Source organism: Nanorana parkeri, unplaced genomic scaffold (genome assembly GCF_000935625.1).
Source record: "Nanorana parkeri isolate BGI_ZX_2015 unplaced genomic scaffold, ASM93562v1 scaffold134, whole genome shotgun sequence".
Taxonomy (NCBI): domain Eukaryota; kingdom Metazoa; phylum Chordata; class Amphibia; order Anura; family Dicroglossidae; genus Nanorana; species Nanorana parkeri.
Window position 1 is genome coordinate 952,162 of NW_017306402.1, and position 20,755 is coordinate 972,916.

A 20,755-nucleotide genomic window follows, 5' to 3' on the forward strand; every position below is an offset into this window, starting at 1 on the left:
CAATTGTGCCTTTTTTCACATTTACTGCACGTTTTCCACATATGTCATTTATTACAGAGTGGAAAACCGTTAAATGCACAGTAGTTTTGCCAAGTAGCATTATGCATTTAGCAGTTTCAGTCACTTAACAGTTCCAACCCTCATTATATTTTGCCATGTGGTATATAAGGGGGTTTGTGTGTCTATTCATTTAGCAGCCTAAGTAGGTTTCTAGTGGTTTTCGCTACAATGCATTTCACAGCAAGGCTGGAGACTTGAAGGGGCTGTGTAGAATACAGCCAAATGAGCAATCGAGCAACAAACAAGCTTATCTTATAAATCTTGGGGCAAAGTTTCAATTAGTAAACAATCTAAAGGTTTCCATAGTCATTAGTAGATCTTTGTCATCCCAAGCTGCTCTCAGCCGGATAGAAGATGGTCATTACATCTGTGGACACCTTCAGGTTCAGGGCCCGTTCACACCAGTTGCAGTGTGTTCCGGCCCGATTCTGGCCAGAACGCCCTGCCTCACATTGCGGCCAGCTGACTTTTTGGTGGGGCAGGAGGGGACGTGGCGGGCCATTGAAGTGAATGGCAACGTAGCCACGCCCTCCGGGCCGCAATGGGATCGCCCGCACCGGACCGCAGGCACAATGTGCCTTGGGATCCCGTGCGGGCGATCGCATTACGGCTGGAGGGCGTGGCTACGGTACCATTCACTTCAATGGCCCCCTCCAGCCCGGCAAAAAAGTGAGCCAGCCACAATGGGAGGCAGTGCGTTACGGCCAGAATCGGGCCGGAAATGCACTGCATATGATGTGAACAAGGCCTTAAGCTGGCCATACACCTATAGATTATCTGCAGGTTTTCTATGGTCAGATGGAAAAAGTGCAACAGATTCCTTCATCTACGGTAAACTGTGTGGATGGAGGAATCTCCCACTGGACCAAGCTTCAGTATCTTGCTAGTCAGCCCCGCTAGCTCTCAAAATACCTGAACAATGCCTATATCCAATCAGATTGTTCAGGTATTTTGACAGCCAGCGGGGCCGACTAGCAAGGTACTGAAGTTTGGCCCAGTAGGAGATTCCTCCATCCACACAGTTTAGCGTAGATGGAGGAATCTGTTGTACTTTTTCCATCTGACTATAGAAAATCTGCAGATAATCTATAGGTGTATGGCCAGTTTAGGAATAGATCCCAGATTGTTCCCTGAGGGAAAAGGTCAGTTAAGAGGATTTTTCCAGCCAATCACTATCATTCCACTGATAAAAGGAGGGATACAAAAGTGTCTGCTATGGATGGCAAGCTCCTCATAATACCCATGATTAGCCAAGTTAAAAATATCACTACATTTCTTTTTCTCACAGCTGTTTGTATGTTAACGAAAAGTTCTGCCTTAAAGCTGAACTCCAGGCAAACAGCTAATTACACAGATGATATATAGAACGTATACAAGAACTGTTTTAACTATAAAAGGATTTGGATGTTTGTTCATGCAGTCCTGACATTTGTACGGCCCTGCCAAACAGCAGAGTCAGGTTGGTGACTTGACTTTTCTCTACTGCAGTTAGGTAGCACAGCTAGGTCACCTCCCTGTCTTCAGCCTGCAAATGGACAGAATAAGTTGACAGTCGTGAGCTAAAATACCTGCAAGCTTCTTATATCCTATCAAGGCTCTAGTGGGACAATGCAAAGCATGTGACCCCACGGGAGGGGTTCCAACTCACTGGGAGGGGTCCCACTCATGCAACATTTGGCATGGAATGTCACTCCTCCTACTGCTGCAGGGGTAGTCATGCATACTGCTTGATGTCAAATAAATCGTTACCATTAGACAAGAACTTTAAATTGTTCAATATATTATTCAAAAGTTTAGAAATGTGAAACTAGACAACGGTGTGCCGCAGGTTTCAATATATTTACTAAGCTTCAAAGTGATTTGCTTAGTAATAAAAACAATCTTGAAAAGCTACCAAGTCAATGGCCCCTGAGAACCTTTGTACATCTCTGGTGTAACTCATTTGCCTGTCATTTGATTGAGAAGAACGCAGTGTATATTATGTCACAGGGATAGGTAAGCCAAGGTTATTATTGAGAGAAAAATAAATAATCACCTTCCTCATGTAACAGTTTGAAATCACAGAAGGACAACTTAAATGATTTCAAAGAACTATTGATACTTTATCGAATGTTACAAACAAAATTTAACAAAATTACAAACCTTAGCAGGGGCGGAATTATTGTGAGTATATCTCAGGATAAGTAGGTAAACAAGGGCCCCTCCTTATTCACTCACTACCTGCGGTTTAGTAATCATTTAATTCATGCCACCAGTTACCATATTAAGCAGATAGGAGTAGGCAGCTAAACTGATGAGGTTGCTTCTTTTAGATTCACAATGGTATGTACATGGGTTAAAGAACTACAATTTTAGCAGCTCAGCAATCTGCCCACTTAATAAGATGACTAACAAGGTAGGTTTTTCCAATTACAGTGTGTACAAACAGAAGGAATTGGAAGGAACCCTAGAGTTGTGAAGGAAAGCTTTAGTGATGGGGACACTGAAGTATTTTTAGAGACACCATTTTCTGTGTTAGTTTACCACTGGATCTTACACAAGACCATGTTAAAATGGCACCATGTCTACCCCTTGATCACTAGTACTTACACAAGGCCACATTCAATAGAGCCTTGCCTCCCTATTGGTCAGTGGACTTTACACAAGACCATGCTCAAATTGGCACCATACCTCCCCATTGGTCACCATATCTTTCGCAACAGCCCACATTATATTTCTTAAGGATTTTTACACCCTTAAACAAACCAAAAAAAGGCAAAATCTCTGGGTATAATAGTACATTGTGGGGAAAGAGTCAGGGAAAAAACAGGCTGGTATGCAATGGTGCACTCTAAAAATCATCTGAGAATATCATAGAAACTGGCATTAAAAGCAATAGACCAGCTCCATCCCATGTAATAGATGCTGGCCAAAACTCTTTTTTTGTCATTTGGATTGCAAAGGGGAGGACTGTGCCTTTTTTTAAGTTCACTGGTAGAGTACCCCTTTCTTCCTGTGTGGTTACTGGAACAAAAAGTTTAGAGAATCTCTCCAGTGTTACAAACAGAAAAAAAGTGATACAAACAGCAAAAAAAAACAACTTTTTAGCAGAGTGTTTCGGCTGGCATTCTACTTTAAGAGTTAATATACACATCCTGTTTTACTTTAGCAAGCAAATATAAAGTAAATAAATAATTTCCCCTAAGCAATATAGGGCAGTAAAATGCTATTTCTCCTTTACGCTGTAAGATATACATATATTAAAATATATGATTAATACTGATAGTTGTCTGATAAGGAGTTTTAACAATGTCAGGACAATGGCATGAGGATATGTCCTTGTAAAAATAAGATGAAAAGTAAACAGTTCAAGGTTAAAATAAGTAGAGCCTCCACAACATGCAGAAAGTTTCAGGCTTGGCTGGCTGTATAAATGTATCTTTGTTGTCTGGCTCTCATTATCAGACCACTTGGCTCTGATACCTCCAACATAATTCATCTTAAGCCCCATAAACAGCATCCGTGTGTTCAATACCTTATTTAGAAGATTCCTTTAAGTGAGCTTTATTTTCTCTTATTAAACTTGCACAATGGTGGTAACCTCGCCCAGAATGCTGGTCATTAACTGCACAGCCCATGAAACGTCTGTATGACTTATATCTCCCTAATGGGATGTTAGACCCTTATTTAATGTCTGTGAAAGTTTCCTTATTAGACAGGCTTGGGACTATCTGTGAAATTCAAAACAGGCCACGGTATTATTTATGGTAGCACACTCCATGACCAATCAGGTGTAATGTTCCCATCACGACTAATGCTGGCTTTTCAGTTCTCATGGGCTGCAGATCCAGAGCAGACTAACAACATTAGGAGAGCAATGAAGGTTGTGACACACAGTAAGGACACTAGACCACAAGAAATGTAACTTGTTAACCTATTATTTTCCTTATCCACTAGTGTTTTCTGTAATGCAATAAATTATTACAGTATAAGTAAACAGGTTATGGTGAGATGGGACTAAAGGAATAAAAAAAACCTCCACGCATCAGCAAAGGCGCAGATTAACATATACTACCCTGATGCACTTTAGCATATGTTTAGCTCCATTCACCTCTACAATATACATACACTGTCATGCATGTAGTAAGTACTAGTCCCCTCCCAGACATGGCCATTGCTAGCACTGGGCACCTGGGGCACGTACTTTGCATTTCTTGTAGGGTGCGCCAGGTTCCAAAACACAATCTCCTACAATGGTTTTTTATTTCAAAGTTACGGCGCTACAGTACCATTCACACTGCAGCTGTTGGCAAACATCAGATACCGCGGCCTGATTATCAGGTCACAACAGTTTAGAAATGAGGGAGGCTCCTCTTTGCCTCTGTTGTATCACATGACACACAGGACTTCCCTTATTCTGAAGTGCTGCGTTATCTGAGGTCTGGTGAATGGACTTGGAAGGGGCAAGATGTGCACTGGGGTGGGGTGAAAAGTGTACTGGGGGGTGAGCAACATGTCTACTGATGAATGGACTTGGGGGGAGGGGGGAAAGATGTTTATTGGGGAGATAGAGAAATATTTAACCTGCACTCACATACTGGCCTGTGCATTAAGTAATCCTGACCCCTGCACTCTATGCGTTAAGCACTCCTGAACCCTCCACTCTGTACAATACAGACTGGTGATTCCTACGTTCTGTGAGATACCCACTTCCAATCCCTGCACATTTTGTGTCATGCACACCAAACCCCTGCATTCTGTGTGTTACATACTCCTGACCTCTGCATTCTGCACATTAAAGGAGAACTATGAGGTGAGTGATTTTCACTCAACCTCATAGTTCAAGCCAACGCGTGACAATGAAACTGTCAAACGTCGGCTCAATAGATCAGGAAGTGAGCGAACACAAACCGTCACTCGCTCACTTCTCCATCATGTCCCTGCAGAGGGCCGTGGCTGTCACTCACGGCTCGCTGCAGGGATTCCCCCCCCTCCCCTCTCTGATTCTCCAGCGCTGACTGGCAGAACGGATGGGGGAGAGGGCGGGTACAGCTGGCTCTGCCTCTAGATAGGCAGAGCCAGCTGTCACTCACGCAGCTGGGTGGATCTCGACAGTAATGTCGGGATCTGTCCCGGCTGCAGCAGTCTCATCATACCGCGAGCTGTAGCTTGCGATATACTAAGCTTTGGGTCACGGGAGGACACTAGTATATGTCCTCCTGTGACCCTTAGGTGAACTATGGGGAAAAATATTTACCCCATAGTTCTCCTTTAGGTACTCTTGACAGCGGCACCTGTCTGTGAAGCAATCCTGACCCCTGCACTCTGTGCGTTATGCTTCCCTTAGTCCTGCACTCTATCCATTATGCACTCCTGAGCCACGCACATTGTGCATTATGAACTCCACCCCTGAACTCTGTGCATTACCTACTCCTGACACCTGTACTCTGTGTGCTACCTACTTCTAACCCCTGCACTCTGTGAGTTACACACTCCCAAGCCCTGCACTCTGTGCATTATGCATTCTGACCCCTGCACTGTATACATTATGTTGTATATTTCCTATTTCTGACCACTGCACTCAGGAAATTACTCATGTCCTGGCTACTGCACTCTTTATATTTCTTTATGCTATATTGTAAATTACATACTCTTGACTAAAGTGTTTACTGTTACTGGTTACTAGGTAGTCACTAACTATTGTGTAACACCCTGATACAGCCCACCAGTCAGCCGATTCCAAATACTAAGAAGACAAAATACAGTGCAGAAACAATTTTTTCACATTATCTGATTGCTGAGTTATCTGATGGGGTAGGGGTGAGACTCTATTTGTTTTGCAGTAAGGGTACCCTGGAAGCCAACAAGTCAGGTGCCCAGTACATAGGACACCATAATCGAATGCTTGCTGTTAGCACTGCATACAGTACCCCTCCACACACAGCAGGAGGGAGATATGAGAAAAAGTGTCCTTAGGTTTCATGGGAAAAGCCGCCTAGAGCAATAATATGAAGTATAATAATTTTTGAGAGGTGCTGAAAAACTTTTTACATATACTGATGTTATTTTTTCCCACGTAATAAACATTTGAATGTTGCTAAAATAGAGATGCACTATAATTTCAAGATAAGATTATGAAGTGAAGTGCTATTAAATGGACTGTTGACATAATGCTATGTTTTCCCTTTAGCTTGAAATAAGATAGGGTTATATCATAACTATACTAGGACCAGATGTAATGTTTTATAAGGTGTATGGGGGATACAGGATATCACAACAGATCGTACAACTGGCTCCCCTTTGCAGCTCACTCACCTGACTTTTATTAGCAGCTACTTTGGCAAAGAGAGCCTGGGACACCTTTGCTCGTTTCATCTCCTGCTGAATTTCATCGTAAACAGCAGCTGTGATGGTAACATTGGAAGATTCCCCCTCTACTTTCACCTGGATGTCGGATGTCGGAGTAGTGGCGGTTTTCATCTATAGGGAGGTTATGGGGAAGGGGGAGAAAAGACAGAAGAAGGAAAAATGTTTTAGCTAAGCCATCTGTGCAGAAATTGTCAAAGGACTCAGTAGGGTTGGTGCCAAGGAGCATTAGCTACGGTGGGACACTTCCTGTCCATTATTCTAATCAGGTTAATTGTGATTGGGAATAATTGCTGTTGGAGAACATGGAAGGAAAGAGACCTTGACTTTTTCTTCATGTGTTCAGTGAATCTCTATGCAGGGGTTGTCAGTACAGTTTATATTTCATAATCCATTGGTTGGCACTTCATTAACCTATTTTCAGCTATAGAAAACTTTGATGTTACAGACATACAATGAACAATAAAATATAATAATTTTGTTCAACCATTCAATCTATAGAACTCTTTAATATAAATATATATGTATATATACATAAATATATCCCTATTTATGCTATACTAGGCACTACACACGTATTTGGCTACATTTGACAAATACACAGAGTATGTATTTAGAAATTTTGGAGAGTGACCACAGAAAAAGATTACATGGTCCATCAAGTCTGCCCTCTTTTTATGGTCGGTGCAGTCAGAAATATATTTTATATAATCTGGATGTATTCCTAAAGGCACAGAATATTACTGGATATTGAGTTCTTATGAGTATATTAAGCACCAGAGATTGTTGACCCAGGGAATATCCGATTGCCTTATGGAATCAGGAAGGGATTTTGTTTTCCCCTGTTGGAGCAAATTGAACCATGCTTTAGAGGGGTTTTTTGCCTTCCTCTGGAAGTGGGTAACTGTGGGCATAGCGTTCTGTTTTAGGTTTTTTTTTTTTTTTTCCTTGTATCTCTATAGGTTGAACTCGATGGACTTTTTTCAACCTGACTAACTATGTAACTAAGTAACTATGAGACATGGGCACAGTGGAGGGAGCCTGCACTAGACTTCCTCATAGAAGTCCTCATATAAATTCTAATGGATGTAATTTCAATGTACCTTTCTACCATAAAGAAGGGATTATTCACACCATAGCAACATGCATTTTTTTCACCCTGCTTTGAGCTGCTCTGCAATACAATTTAAACACGTCTTGCAGGTTGTTGTTTTTTTTTTTTTAATTAATGATTTTACCCTGAGCTGCAGCACATCAAAACATGCTGTGTTCCCAAAAAATGCTACATGTCCTATTTTTTTTTTCAGCACACATCAATGCGGTGTGCTGATGTGAACTGAAGTCAATAGGCATAAGGTTATGTGCCTTATCTTCACATTGGGACCACATTGAGCAGTGTAGCCCAACATAGCTCATTGTTGATGGTGTGAATGAGCTCCACTAACTCTATAAAACTGGAAAGAGACCACCAGTATTATCTGTCAATCTCAGTTACATTAACCTTTCATGATGTCTAGTATCACTGCGCTGCCAGTACTTGCAAATTCTTTCATAATTTAACAACTCGCTACTTATGAAAGGGTTAACAAGGGCTAAACAATCATGGTTATTGTACATGAGGTGTGTGTCTTCTGTTCTCTTCCTGTTGTCAAATAAAGTCTTCAGTGTAGGAACCAATTCTCCCAGAAAAAATGAGAAAATGGGTAAAGGTCTCTAAATAATAAATTACTACTCAATTTGCGGCACTCCCTCATGTCCCTCTCATTCCTTATTAAACATGAACGTATGTCATCTGAGCACATAGCTCTAGTTACCATTATCCTCATTATGCTAACCAGTCGGACACCCAATTTCACCTAGGAAATGAGCGGAAATGAAAAGAGAAATTTCATTTTCGCATCTCGGGCCCCAGGTTGCTTCTGATTTGTGCCTTTAATGTTCTTAAACTGTTATTGTTATTTTCTCTATTCTGACACACTGCTTTAATTGAATGATTTCTGCCATCAGCTGACAAGTGAAGGGCAAAAGAAGCCGTATTGCTCTGACTAGATGACACAGGGGTCTCAGACATTTGCTACCTATTTATTTCAAAACTAACACAGTTGGATGGCCAAGTCTAGTCAAGAACTCTGGTCCAATTAAGAAGCAGCAATTAAGTAGTGAAGAATTCACTAACAGTAGGTGATAGAAAACTTTTACCTATATTATTATAATTGAAGAACAAAAGGAAGTAGGAAGTATCATAGCTTTCTAGAACTCTGTACTTTCACAATGTATGTGTCTTTGTCCACCAACGCTACTACCTAATGCTAAAACTCAGCACAGATCACACTGGGCCAGGGAAATCTCCCTCTGCATTATGGAAGCTGTCCTTTGTTTCTTGAGGCAGCCTCACCTAACTTTGACATGCTGAGAAGATGGAATGACTATGTAGATTAACAATTCAAATGTCTTATCAGTACCTGACAGCAAAACCTGGGCTTTAGAGGCAGGGGGACAACCCAGATTGTACACATGAAATGTAATGTAATCACAGAAATATATTTTATGCGGTCAGATACAAACTGTGCTTAGTGGAGGATCTTTTTTGAATACTTAATGCTTTCGAACAATTATTCACCTGCTACATGTACTGTAGGTTTTTATGTTACAGTGTCCATAAAAAGTCTATTCAATAATACAAAAGGTAATTTAATGGAAACCTACAAAAAAAAACAGGGAAGGTGCGAATGCAGACAGATGCTATTTGTTGGGCTGTCTCTGGCTCCAGTGCCTTCTAAGTCATTGACTGGGAACAAGCAAATTAGAAAGTCTGAGTGAAGTCAAAACTTTTGGTTTGCATACTTGCTCCAGGTCACTGCCAAAAAAAGTATTGAAGCTATTGGATGAGCATGAAAGCTAGGCAATTAGCATTTTAGAAAGACAAAAAAGGCAGCCTCCGTACTCTTTTACTATAGGCTTCTTTCATTAACAGGTAATCAGGTTTTATGTGTTGTAAAACAAATGATCTGGACAGGCCCCGTGTCTTCAGCTAGTGCAGTTTCATGTTCACAACTTTCAAGGCTTAGCAGGATTCCAGTAGTGCGCAGATTTCACATACCTGTGGAACTCGAGATGAGCTGGGACTGCTGGATGATGATGATGACAGCATGCTTACATTGGGGTTCATACTTCTCTCCCTTTCATCCTGATAGATCCGATCTCTCTCCACCTCTGGCAAATTTAAGAAGTTCTGCATCGCTCTCAGGTTTACTAGCAAAGACTGGGATGCTGTTCTAGGGTCTTCTTCCTTACGTAGAATTTCTGACAGCAAACCCTGATCAATAATATTAAAGAGGTGTTTTAGTATTAAAGCAGACATGAAAAATAACATTCTAATAGAATAGTTTACAGTCACTCTTCAGCTTTGCAAACTAACTGAAGGTGTGCTAGTATTACACATGTTCTGAATAAAGGAATCTGACCTTGACCACCTCCAAAATGCTAAGAGAATTACTGGTGTGCAGGGCATGTTATGCATGATGTCAGCAAAGTCCCAATATTTCAGAGGCAGTGAAGGTAACATGGAATTAGGAAATAGGCTGCTTTCATGTACACACTGCAGTTGATTTACTGAAGGAATATTGGCTGTTCATCTCAGCGGCGTCACCAGGCTGGGTGTCACCCAGTGCGCACATCATTATGTATACACGTAACCTCATAACACATGCACGTAATGACGTCATGTGCATTTCACTCTTCTTGGTGCTGGATGCCGGCAAAGAGAGGAGGGGATCCAGGGGCATACCTTATCCTGCCGGGTCCCCTCCTCTCTCGTGCAGCTGTCAGGCTCTCGGTCCATGACTGAGTATCGGACTTTTCAGAGGGGGTGACACAAAAATGACTGTCAGTCATTCTGGTGTCACTCCCTCTGATGGTGTCACCCGGTGCGGGCCGCAACCCCTGCACCCCCTTTGTCATGTCTCTCAATGTTTACTTTGAGAGAAAGATGGCACATGATTGGGTAGTCAAAGTAAAGACAACTTCACCGTATTTACTAATATTCATTATGCAAAGTTAACAGTCACTATTATTTTAGTAAATGAGCCCCAATATGTGGATTATGTAATGTATGCAGTGGAGACCATGCATGGGCCAGACTGGAGCATAAGCAGTACAGATGAGGACTATGTTGGCCAATTCTAAACTAAAAATAGTAATTGGATGACAAATTAAAAGTTCCCTATTGGCTACTCTTATTGGTTCCCTCAGCTGAAATCTCCATTATTTTTTCCTAATGAAGTGTACGAAACGGTTGTCAGAGGTCAGTGAATGCCAACAGGAATCATCCGAAAACCAATGAATTTTTAAGTAAATTGTGTCTCCGATGTTTGTGACTAGGTTATCACAATGTAATGCTATAAGTGGTATTGTTATCTTCAGTTCATTCTAAAGATCAAAGCATATGTGTTTAATGTGTCAGTCTTCATAAAATAGTACATAAACCAACATGATCATGCAATATTGGGCTCCAAGGTACATGCAAATGTCTTTGGTAAATAAATTAACAATGCGCCTTCACGGATGTTCCACCCTGGTTACTGGGGCCACCCTGAACATGAAGTGAGGGCAAATTTCTCCAATGGAGATACAAACAGCAATAAAACACTTCTTTAGTAGAGTGAGGAAAGGTTAATACCTTTGTCAGGTTTATATTGATGCCTACAGTATGTCTCCTCACTTTCTGCACCGCACTCACCTTGGGACAGGAAGTAAAAGAAAAATATTTTCAACAAGGACATTGGAAGCAAAAAATCCTAACAGAGAGTCTAACTCTCCTTCACTCTGTCCAAAATAAAAGAAAAAAGGTTTGCCTCTTTACCGTTTGACTTCTGCGTTTAAATGCCTGTCAAGAGATACCTGTATATTTTTTTTATATAATAACTAAATATATGAACAGCCTGAAGTGAGAAAAAGAGGAAATGTGTGATATTTGTGCAGAGGAATGCTGTTCGATAAGATTCTATTTAAAACTGTTGAGTCAGCATCTATCTACATAATATACTTTACTTTTGTTGTTTTATCCAAGGAGCATGCAAAACAATGTATTATTTATTACAGGCATTTAAAAAAAATACTTCGGCAGTTTTTTAGGGGTTTAACCATTTCCTTACTCTATCCTGAATGCAAAGAAAACGTTTTGGCTCTAATTTTCCAGACTTTCCATCCGTCCATGCAACTGCCCGCTGGGCCGATTTCGCAAGAGCCCATGACACAGCCCCCTTCCGGCCCAATCGGCTGCGTTTGGGGCACTCCCCACCCCACAACTACAAGAACCAAAGTTGCGGTCATCACAAGGTTATGATTTTTTCAGCTACAAATCATAGCATGCAAATATTTTACTGCGCTAATAATCTGTATTAGGGATGTGCCAGTTCATCCCAGAGTGTAAGTCTAGGAAACAGAGATGGTGGTGGGCACAACTCTTTCTGTAAAAGTCAAGCTTGGCCCTGTCCCTGCCTTCTTTCTATTCCTCCCAATTTGTCCGTTTATATCAGGGGTAGCCAAACTCCGGCCCTCCAGTTGTGGTGGAACTACAAATCCCATGATGCATCTTTTTCCGGGAGTCATGTCTGTGAGAATCTCGCAATGCCTCATGGGATTTGTAGTTCCACCACAGCTGGAGGGCCGGAGTTTGGCTACCCCTGGATTATATTATGTTGTACATGCAGCCTCTATAGGGGCAAATACTCATATCTGACACAGTGGCAAGCGTAAAATTACAGGCAGGAAAACACCTTCAAGAATGGTAACAACAAAAAAGTCAGGAGAATTTGCATTACTACACTGTGTTGTCGCTTTCTTCAGCAGAAGCCACTGTACTAGCATGCTGCTTACAACATCTTTTAAAAAAAATCTATCTGCCAACAAAGTCTAGTCTGGCAGCATATTGATGAAAATAAAATAGGGCCTAAAGCAAATGAACAGGGCTTGTGTCAAAATTTTACCTGAAAATGTTAAAAATGCAAATATCGTGACAAGCTTATTAGGCAATGAAATGCACATGCGCCAAGCAAACAAAGAAAAAAGTCAACAGCCATGCTGTTGCTGCAAAAGCATTTGCAGGCTAATTTATTCTTGGAATTTCCACTCTAAACACCTGCATATAGAATCTCAAAGGCTGACTGGTGCTTGAACTTCTACAACTCTATATAAAGGTACAGTATAATACGCATACCCCCTTCCATATATGGGTCACTAATGTTTATTACTATATGCTTTATTGGGGGTAATAGTGGTTAGAAACACCTAAAACATATGAGAAAATCCCATTTTTATTTTAGCCATGACTCGACTCCCATACATTTGGACACTAGAGGGCACTTTGTGCCTCTCTATGCAATGCAGGTAGATCATGGCTGGTGGGAGAGGCTGGAAGGGTGCTGTATATAGCTTCCTGAAAACATCACAGCACCCTTCCTCAGTACTACTCTCAGGGGTCCTCAGCCACAATGCAGGTAGTAGGCTGACTCTGAGGAAGTGTTATGCAAATATCAAAATGGGGATTTCCCAGGCAGATTGTCCTAGGTATGCCCACATATAATGCTGAGCCTCCATGACTGAAAGAACTGAAATTTAATGAAAGAAAAGAAGAAAGGAGCAGGCGGGAGCAATAAGGCTGGAGGAGAAAGACCTAGATCAGGGGTAGGCAAACTCCTGTCCTGCAACTGTTGTGAAACTACAAATCCTCTCTCAAAGTCATGCCTGTGGCTGTCAGGGTCTTGCAATGTCTAATGGGATTTGTAGATGCACCACAGCTGGGGGGCTGGAGTTTGCCTACCCCTTTTTTTTTTTTTTTTTACCAAGCGAGTACTAAGTAACCATCCCCCGCAAGGATGGTTCTTTTCCCCACCGAAAACTGATAAGAACAGATACTACACTTGATCTTAGCCAAAAGGCCTACCCCTGACCTAGATGATGCTGGATGTCCTCCAGCTAGGAAATGCGGCAGGCTCTGTCTGACTTGCTGCAGCTTCTAATGCACAATTTGACAAGCTCATAGTGTGCAGTGAAATCACTACAGGAGATTACAACTGTGCAAGACTGAGGCTAGGTTCAGATCTGAGCGATACCCGGGACGAGAGCCCCCGGACCACGCGATCGTGTGCTAGCCTTTTTTTTTGGCTTTCTGCACGATTGATGGGCAGTCACGGATCTCCCAGGTGTGGACCTAGCCTAAAGGTAGGGCTGGAGTTCACCTTTTAGGCGGTCAGCAGTGGTAGCCTTTGTATTTATCTCTTGACTGGTTACCTTTAAGCCCTCATTCACACGGGAAACAGCCGGCCCGTACAGATCTGTGCTGCATGCATGGCTGTATTGGGCCGCTCTCAAGAAGGACAAGTGCTGCGTGTGATTATACGCAGCAGCCTGTTCTACTCTATGGGAGTACGCGGCCTGTGCTGTGTACACGGCCATATCAGGCCCATCCCGAGGGGCCTGATATGTACGCTCTCAGGCCTCTATGGGAGTACGCTCACCCGAACTGCACGTCTGTGCGGGTGTCCGTACTCATGCGCAGACAAGATGGATCCTGTCTGCGTCCGAGTAGGGACACCTGCACCTGTACGGACGTGCAGTTCGGGTGAACGTACTCCCATAGAGGCCTGAGAGTGTACTCCTCCCCGGGAGGGGCCTGATATGGCCGTGTGCACAGCAACCGCCAGCATGCCTACCATTGGCTAGTAAGCCTGATGTTAGATGAGAAGTTTTAGCAAATCTAGTGAAAACCTATGACTACGTTTATGGCTATGGAGATTTTATTCTGATTAAAATTACATTTATTCCACCAGGAAAAGGACTAAACACTATTGAAAGTATTACATTAAATTGCCATATGGTTTGCTGAAAATGCTCATCTGACATCAGCTGTACACAGTACACTTTTGGTTTCAGATTTTGACACAGATTATTTTCTCAAATGCCACAATTAGGCAATGCAACAGATCATTTTGTATTTGTTTCCATGCCCCACACATCAAAGAAACCCCAGCCCAGGCATAATTACCTAAAAAGGAATGCCAACATTTTATGTAAAAATAATTTCCCCCACTTGTGTCATTATTGAACTATTTCACAAAAACATTTGCTTTTATTAATAGCCATTTTCCACGCAGCCCCTCTTGTAAATATGTCGGTTTTCCATTAAACACCAAATGATCTAACCTGCGTTTTTGTCACCTGCAAATAATTAGACACTCAATATGCAAAGCAACCTCCTTGAAGAAAAACAAATGGTCATAATTCTGTTTAATTGTACCTAAATGAGGCAGAATTTATTTTTAAAGTGATAGACACCAGGTGTGTGTTTCTCAGTGTTGTGTCAGTATGGTATATGTAGCATTTTAAACCTTAAGAGTTGGTATTTGTCAACTATGTTCTTATTGTGACTTGTGACTGGGATTCTAGATGGAGATCATTAAAAGATAGTGTAGGTGATGTTGGCTTACTCTTCATTCAAAAATGACTAGTTGAGCCCTTAGTACCAGCTCAGCCTGGCAATTTAAAGCTTTGCATATTTGCCAAAAATTCTGACGTACCTGGGAATATGAGGCTAAACATCACATACGATATTTAGTACCTTATTCGAGCCACTAAAATCACTAGCGATTATTTGCTAAGGGTAGCAATCACTAGCACACAATTAAAGCATTGTGCCACCAAGTATGATTAATCACTACTACATGCTACGTGTGTAGCTTACACCACAGGGAGCCATTTGTTCCATATGCTTAGCAGTCAACTGCTACTCTAAGCAATTAATCACTAGTAACTTGGGACTGCGGTGCTAAAAATCACCTGTGTTGCTCCAGCCTTAGGGCCTATTCAAGCGTTACCGCTACACTTCGTTGTCTATTAAGGCGCATTGTACTAAGGCAAGCTATTCATTTTGAATGGACTGCAGTTCACCTTAATACACAAAAAAATGGTCATGACCCCTTTTAATGCAGCAGACCACGATGCATGGCATGTAGTACTATCGTACCACTACTATGGTAGTGGGTTGAGGTGCCATTTAAATGTAAGATGGCTTGAGATTCTCTGTGTGACAAGATTCAGTCAGCCCTTATCTTTGCTTTTAAATGGCAAATCTAAATGGTCATTGTTCTCACCCGAGATTCACACATTGTCACCCAACACTCAATTACAAAAAAGTGTCAATATTGAATAAAAAGTGTGTAAATTTAGTGAAAAAAATGATAAAGAGACCCCTAAAAAAGCAGATAAATACACAGTTAAAAAACACATATGGAGGAACAATGTTAGGTGCCAAAATACAGTGCTAGCTCGGTTCACAAACGCTTCTGTTCGCGAACAACTCGGTTTGCGAACAGGAAGTTCGGCAAAATTTGGCTTCCATTCCCGAACTCCGCATCTGGTGATGAACATAACCGCAGCCATCTTCCCTGCTCTGACACATGGTCGTGGCTTCCTCTAGTCGAGATTGCGGTCTGATCACAGTTTGATTCGGTTCGCGACCAATTCGGTTCGCGACCAGAATCGTGGAACGAATTAAGTTTGTGAACCGAGGTACCACTATATTAGTAAAGAAAAGAACATATTCTACATTCGGAAATAACATTGACCCATTTGGGCTACTAATGATTATCACCATACTAGCATTTTCAGAAAGTCAGCAGTGATGGTTTCCATTTATCCCTCTGCACAAGCTGACATAAAAAAACATAGCAGATGACAATTCTGATGTTCCACCATAAAGTGTATTCCCACTTTTGCAGTGAAATTTGGGAAAACCCCAGTATATGCTTGTTTTGTGTTTCCAATCACACTTCATAACTAAAAATAATTTTTTAAATATATTTCTTACCTTTTAGACATGTCTTTGGTGAAGGCCTATGTGCACATTCCAAGCTACTCTGAGCAGTTTAAAAGTGAAAAAGCACTTAAAAAGGTAAACAGCAATGTTGTATTATTTTTTAAGTTATGCTATGTGAATAGGAACATATAACAAATATAACGTAGATGTTTTCCCAGTTTGGCTGCAAAAGTGGAACTACACTTTAAAGTAATTCCACATACATGAATATACTCATTAACCACTTCCTGCCAGACTATATGCAGCAGGATGGAGGTGAGTTTTAACATCGAGCACTGTGTTGTTCTGTAAGCACACCTAATCGGTGCACTTAGAACACCGACATTTCACAGTCAACTACTGAAGATCAGGAGATTGGGGGAGTCCCTATTACATCATCACTGTGTAGCCAATCACAGTGATCGCATAATCGAGAGCCCATCCTACTGGCCTCCGGCAGCATGGCCCATTTAGGGGGCCGGTGGCATGGGTGTTAAGAACATTAAAGCATATCTCCAAAACATGTTTTGTTTTTGAAGCGGGCAAGGGTTAGAACCTCAGTCAGTTTTTAACTGATCTCTGTGGCTCATTGGGGAGATTTACCCTTACTTTCTGTGCTAATATCATCAGGAGAGGAAGTGAGAGTAAATATCCGACATGGACATAGACTCAATAAAAATAGTAATTTAGGAAAGTAGGGGAAAGCTAGATTTCCAAAGATATTTTAATTGCTGTGTCCCCACTGAAGATTTTTCTCCACTGTCTGCCTTAGTCACATAGGGGTCTATTCACGAAGCTGCCGAAGGATCTGGTCGTAGCTTCGGCCGATCCTTCAGCTATCTGTCTTTAGATATTTTACAAGAGCAATGAACCTGCATGTACCCGCCTCTAAATGTAGTCAAGCATGGACCCACCTGCAGCACTTTCGGTTGTGCTGTTTGTTTGAGTGAACACCTCTTGACAAAACTTCAGACATCAATAAAAATGTGACAGGGGAAAATTTTGCATAGCATTATAATTAGAGCAGCTGGGCATCCAGAAGAGCAGATCTTTATCACATCTAGGCATGTTTTATAATCTGTTTCATTGTTTAATTTATGTAGTTATTTAAATAACACTTCTGTGAGGTGGTCAGATGATTGTGAACATATGTAACTGTGGAACTACAGGGTAAATCATCCATATATGAGATGTTGTAAATTTTAATGAACGTAAGGGCTTTTATAGCATAGGTCTGTGATCATGTTGTTAATTATGAAACTGTTTAAAGGTTGTTATTTATGATATACTATATATTTTTCACATATATTTTTAAAATAACCCTCTTCCTCTAAAGAAGTGGGCGCTGACCCAAGGAACACAAACACTGAATGTGCTTTTGAGGACCCTTGTATAAGCATCATTATAAATGTATGTAAGACTGTGGATATATTCACATATTGTACATTTATGTTTTAGCTCAAATGGTGGTAGGGTCTTGACAACGTATTGGGGTGATATGTTTTAATATCTGAATGCTATATTTATATTTGGTTAATCATTTTCATTTTTGTATATATAGCCAAAGTTTTTTTTCTGTCCTAGAACAGGAAATTAATAAAAGGAATTCTCCACTTAGACAGTTGTCCTTTAAACAGGTATTCCCACTGGAAGATTTATCCTCACTTCTGGTTCTGGTGACAACTCTAACATTTTGGATTTCCCATAACTGTCTGTCTTGGTGACAATCATCACCAGTACAAATAAAGAGGTTTAATCTACCGAACAGTGATACAGACAGCTAACTGACAGATATCTATCAATAGCCATGGCATTAAGGTTGTTGTTTTTCACTATCACAGTGAAAACCAATAGCTATAGGTCCAAACAGTGAAAAGACAGCAAAAAGAAGGAAAGAAGACAGCAGGTGAAAAGAAGTATACAAAACAGGCAGACATTTTTTAGAATGAGTCTATGGGGGTGATTTACTAACCTAAACACACGCACGCACCAGGTTTGTGTGATTTTCACACAGCAAAACGTATTTATCAACCAAAAAGTCTCTAAAAGCATATTTCCACTAATGCCATATATGGAAAAATCATGCACATGATGCATATATAATGCTGCTTCACAGTTTAGACAAAAATGGTTAGCTCATGCATTTACATTCCTGCATTCATCAACGCAAGCAACATAACATAGAGTTAATTTACACCACATTACCTTGCAATTCATTGCAGGGCTTTGCACAACACACCTGCTGGGTGTGTACACACTACAAAGGTGTTTCGATTCCTCCCATAGATCATGCTGGGAGGGAACACACTACAGAGGTGTATACACGTTCGTGGTGTGTTTAAAAGGTTAGTAAATCAACCCCTATAGGTCTGCAGCGATAAGCACCAGAAATCAGGCTGTGGGAGGCTTCTATTTAGTTGGCAAAAGTCATGCATTAAAATATACAGGCCATAAAGAATGCAGGCCAGAAAAATATTCTTTAGACACATCCTTTCAATTTAATATGAAACAAATACAGCTATCATTTCCTAGTATTTATTACCCCAATGTAAATACTGATTAATCTATCCTGGCATGCACTTTCCATAGTCTGTGCACAATAGGATGCTTGTAAATTCATATGGTTTCAGAAACATGTTGATCTAATAAAATATACGTGAAGCCAGTGCTGAGCTGTACACAGCTACTAGACTGGCACCTCTACCATTAAACAGAGCAGCTGGAAATCACGATGGGGAAGAATTAACACTGCCCCCCAACCCCCCCATGAGTAATCTGACCATAAATCACATCTGTCAAGATTGAAGACTTCAAGTATTCTACAAAGGCTAATTTGCTTTCATGATATTGTCTAAACTCCCCCGATAATGATAACCAAACATGGAACCCACACGAAGCCCTGTAATTATGACAAGGTAGCTATAAACAAAGCATTGTCCCGGAAAGACTTCTCGGTGCTGTTTAGTTCAATTAGCAAAGTTTGACATGAGCTTTAATTATGACTTATGGGCTATGTAAGCTATCAAATATTCTATACTGCAATGGAGAGAGTATTGGAAAGTAAACCTCATTCACATGTCAATCTCATAGACCACTGTCTTGTGTGTTGTACTGTAATTAGTATCAGTACTTTTCCAAAGCTGTAAGTTATCAATGTTTTAAACCGGAGACTAAGACAGTAGATCCTTTTGATAAGGATCACAGCTACAGAGATGAACGTGAAATGTTCATTGTTTTAGTATATACATTAGCTTTGGAAATATAGCCAATATCACCTAAAGCTATTCTACTCATTTCTCTAGGCTGTATTGCTGTTTTATATTTATAGCAGATATAGGAGTTGATTTACTAAAGACACATAGGCTTGTCACTTTACAAGGGAATTTGTACCTTGCAGGGGAAGTTTCTCTTAGCTTGGTGAATGTGGTGAGATTGCACTCTAATCAAGTGAAAGGAAAATTGAGAAAACAGTATTTTTGCTTCCATATGATTGGGTGATGGAAATCAGCAGTGTTTACTTCATTCACTAATCTTAGGGGAAACTTCCCCTGCAAAGTTTAAATTCCCTTTCAAAGTGAACAGGTTATTTGCCTTTAGTAAATCAACCCCATAGGTTCCACTTAAACTAGCTATTCCACATCAGGTCACCTGGTGCTTTGAATAGCATAACCAAGTATAGGCTTGTAGACAGTAAATGTCATCGGGAAAACTGTCTAGCTATAATTAAAGCCTAACTCCTGACAAGCTCTTTTGTTGTTGTTTTGGATGGAATTGTGAATAGTAAATTTTTTTCAGGTATTGACCTCTGTGACCCCAGATTTTACCTCACTTCTTGTTCCCTGTACAAGAAGGAGTTGTTATTGGGACAGGAAGGCATGGACAACAATAAAAACACTGACAACCTTTACATTATACTAAAAATATGTTTTGTCTGGGTCCCCACTGGAGAGCTTTCCCATCACTTCTTCTGAAAGGAACTCTCCCCAATAGGGGCACAGGCAGAAAAAAAAAACCCATGACCGAGGCTTTAACTCCTATCCGACCTATTCAAAACAAAATAAAAAACTTTTTGAATGGAGTTGTACTTTTCAACTGGCATACAAGAAAAAGTAATGTAATTACCATCATCAAATAAAGTTCTTACATGTTCTAGTGCAAATTATCAGAAAGACCAGACTGTTCATTCCAACTATTTTCTACACACCAGTATTAAAATGTTATGGTATCTTACATTTAGATATTAATTGGGGGTTCTCTCATTCACTAAAAAATCTTAAATTGCTTAAATTTGTATAATGAAGAAAAAAATGAAGCTCCACTTTTACCCACTAGTTTACTATAGCAGTATTATCAAACCAGATACCTTGTACTGCAACCTACCTATGTGATTATAATAGATCGGTGTGAGAACAGACTAGACAGCCTGTAGAGCCATCGTAGGCTTAATTGTCCCACTGATGCTTATGGGGGGGGGGGGCCCCTCACTTGCTCGTTAGA

At 40.8% G+C, this 20,755-nt stretch overlaps 1 protein-coding gene across 4 annotated transcripts in view; it reads right to left on the reverse strand.

The window, feature by feature from the left end:
* Nucleotides 1-20,755, reverse strand: part of SATB2 (SATB homeobox 2) — a 177,270-nt gene that overhangs the window by 49,076 nt on the left and 107,439 nt on the right. For 3 of the 4 annotated variants that reach the window (XM_018553914.1, XM_018553913.1, XM_018553916.1), the window contains 2 exons: nucleotides 9,506-9,721; nucleotides 6,355-6,519 (listed from right to left, as the gene is read on the reverse strand). In XM_018553914.1, the coding sequence (XP_018409416.1) occupies nucleotides 6,355-6,519; nucleotides 9,506-9,721 (381 nt within the window). The remainder of the gene's footprint in view (nucleotides 1-6,354; nucleotides 6,520-9,505; nucleotides 9,722-20,755) is intronic. The other variant, XM_018553915.1, reaches the window with a different exon arrangement.